At 32.5% G+C, this 2,143-nt stretch overlaps 1 protein-coding gene across 1 annotated transcript; it reads right to left on the minus strand.

The window, feature by feature from the left end:
• Positions 1–450: 450 nt before the first annotated feature.
• Positions 451–1,885, minus strand: LOC130805928 (ethylene-responsive transcription factor ERF039-like). The gene has a single exon (XM_057670767.1). It carries the CDS (start codon positions 1,540–1,542, stop codon positions 847–849), a length of 696 nt encoding a protein of 231 aa, XP_057526750.1. The 5' UTR covers positions 1,543–1,885; the 3' UTR covers positions 451–846.
• Positions 1,886–2,143: the final 258 nt, after the last annotated feature.

Raw genomic sequence — 2,143 nt, forward strand, 5'->3', positions numbered from 1 at the left:
ACAATATATATGGTGCTAAAAAATAATTTTCAATAAATTATCATAGAGAATTGATGTTGATTTTGTTTCATTTCTTTTGATCATTCTCCTAACTTTTCCATTAACTTTACGCACTGATCATATATGAACATAACTTAGGGATCGGGGTGTTTAACAAATGATTATTAACTGTTGAATTTGACTTTTTTAGTTAATTTTTTTGAGTATTTTTTATTAGCTTTTAAAACTAGTTAGATAAGTTATTAATTTATTAGAGAAAAAGTAAACAAACAAGCTAAAAAATCAATGAAAAAGCAAATCAAGTTAAATATTATCATTTTGATTTACAAGTCGGCTTTTTAGCAACCAAAAAGCAAAAATCGAACAAAAATTGAAACTAAACATTATTTACCAAATATTCCTTAAAAAATTATAACTTTTTGCACGAAACTCATGAATTTTATTTTTTGGCAGAATTCACCGATACCTCTAAGCATTGATCTACGTGAATATTTGATAGAACACCTAACATGTTGACTTAAAGATTTGGGTCAAATGATCCGTTTTAGATCATTAACGTTGTTTTCACCTATTTCATAATTAGTAAATGAGACTAACTTTCACTTAAAACAACCCTATTTTTACATTCATGAACATTTTTATACAAAAAAAAGTATCATACTCACACATAAAAAATTATCCTAAAACTCAAATACTGGCTGTAGAATTATAATTATACAAACTACTTCTACCATAAAAGAATTAGAATTAGAAAATAAAAAAAGTTTAGGTATGATGTATGACCAAAAAAGTTTTAACCCCCCATAACAGAGAGGAAAACATTTTTGAGAAAAAAAAAAAGTTTTTCTATAGACAAAATTTATAATCAGTAATCCAATCAGCCAATAAAACGTCAGCCGTTGATTCATACAAGCAACCATTAAAACCAATCTCCTCCGTCCAATCAGGTAAGTTAAGCCATTTCTCAACCGAGTCAATCATCACTAACTCAGCCTTCGACTCAGCTGAGTCACTACCTTCATCTTCCAAACTCGGTAACTCAACTATTTGACTCAGCTCTTCTTCTGGCCCATTAACTTCCGACGAAGAAGACGAGGTAACTTCAGGCGCATGATACTCCATCGCCGCCGCTAACGCAGCAGCAGCTTGAACATCACGAGGTGAACTCGAGGCAGGTCGTGGGAGTAACTCAGTCAGTTCAGGAAAATTAAGAATCGCCGAGTTACCTTTAATACAAAGCGCAGCAACGTCGTGTGCACGCGCCGCCATTTCAGGTGTTTCAAAAGTTCCAAGCCATATACGAGATCTTTTTCTGGGTTCACGAATTTCAGAAACCCATTTTCCCCAAGCTCTCATTCGAACTCCTCTGTAAACTGGGCGTTTATTACTCTCTCTTTTTCTCTTGGTATTATAGTTGATGACTCGGAGACACTCATTACGAGTTATTGGTGAGTTGGGAGAAGAGTGAGTTAACTCAGATGAAGAAGTGGAAGTGGAATCGTTTTGTGAGCTTTCGGTATCACGGGTATGGCAGACCGCCATTGTTAATAATGATGAAGAAATTATCGTGCTGTTGTTTTTTTAAATGCACAGTATGTGTTTGATGAAATGTATGAATGAAAGAAGAAGGAACTTTGGAGAGAAAGGTAGAGGAGGATGTATGGTTACAAGTTAGAGAAGGATATAATGATCTTCAGGTATATAAAGCAAAAAACAGGGGAAGATAGGAAGGTAAGAAAGGGACTAAAATAAAAAGAGGCCGTTAGAGACTACAAAAAATGACCAAAACGAGGGTGAAATTCAACTAATATAAGTGGGAATTAGACCTAAACCATTTGATATTTATATATTGGTCTGATTTTGTAATTAAATTTAATTTTATTTGATTTTAAAATAAGGTTAAATTATCTGACCTGCAATCGACCCAATATCCTGAATGAAAATCGATACTCAAAACAATTTGTTGCGTTGTTTTTGATCTGGTTTTTTAATTGAGTTAATTTTAGATCAGGTCATACTGCATTTTGGTCGATCTAATTGGACTTGAGTTGTTTTGAACTTATTTTGTTCATTATTAAATTTTTATCAAAAACACATCAACATAATTTATTTTTGTTTTAGTATGAAAAAAATTACTTCGAAA

Source organism: Amaranthus tricolor, chromosome 2 (assembly GCF_026212465.1).
Source record: "Amaranthus tricolor cultivar Red isolate AtriRed21 chromosome 2, ASM2621246v1, whole genome shotgun sequence".
Classification (NCBI taxonomy): domain Eukaryota; kingdom Viridiplantae; phylum Streptophyta; class Magnoliopsida; order Caryophyllales; family Amaranthaceae; genus Amaranthus; species Amaranthus tricolor.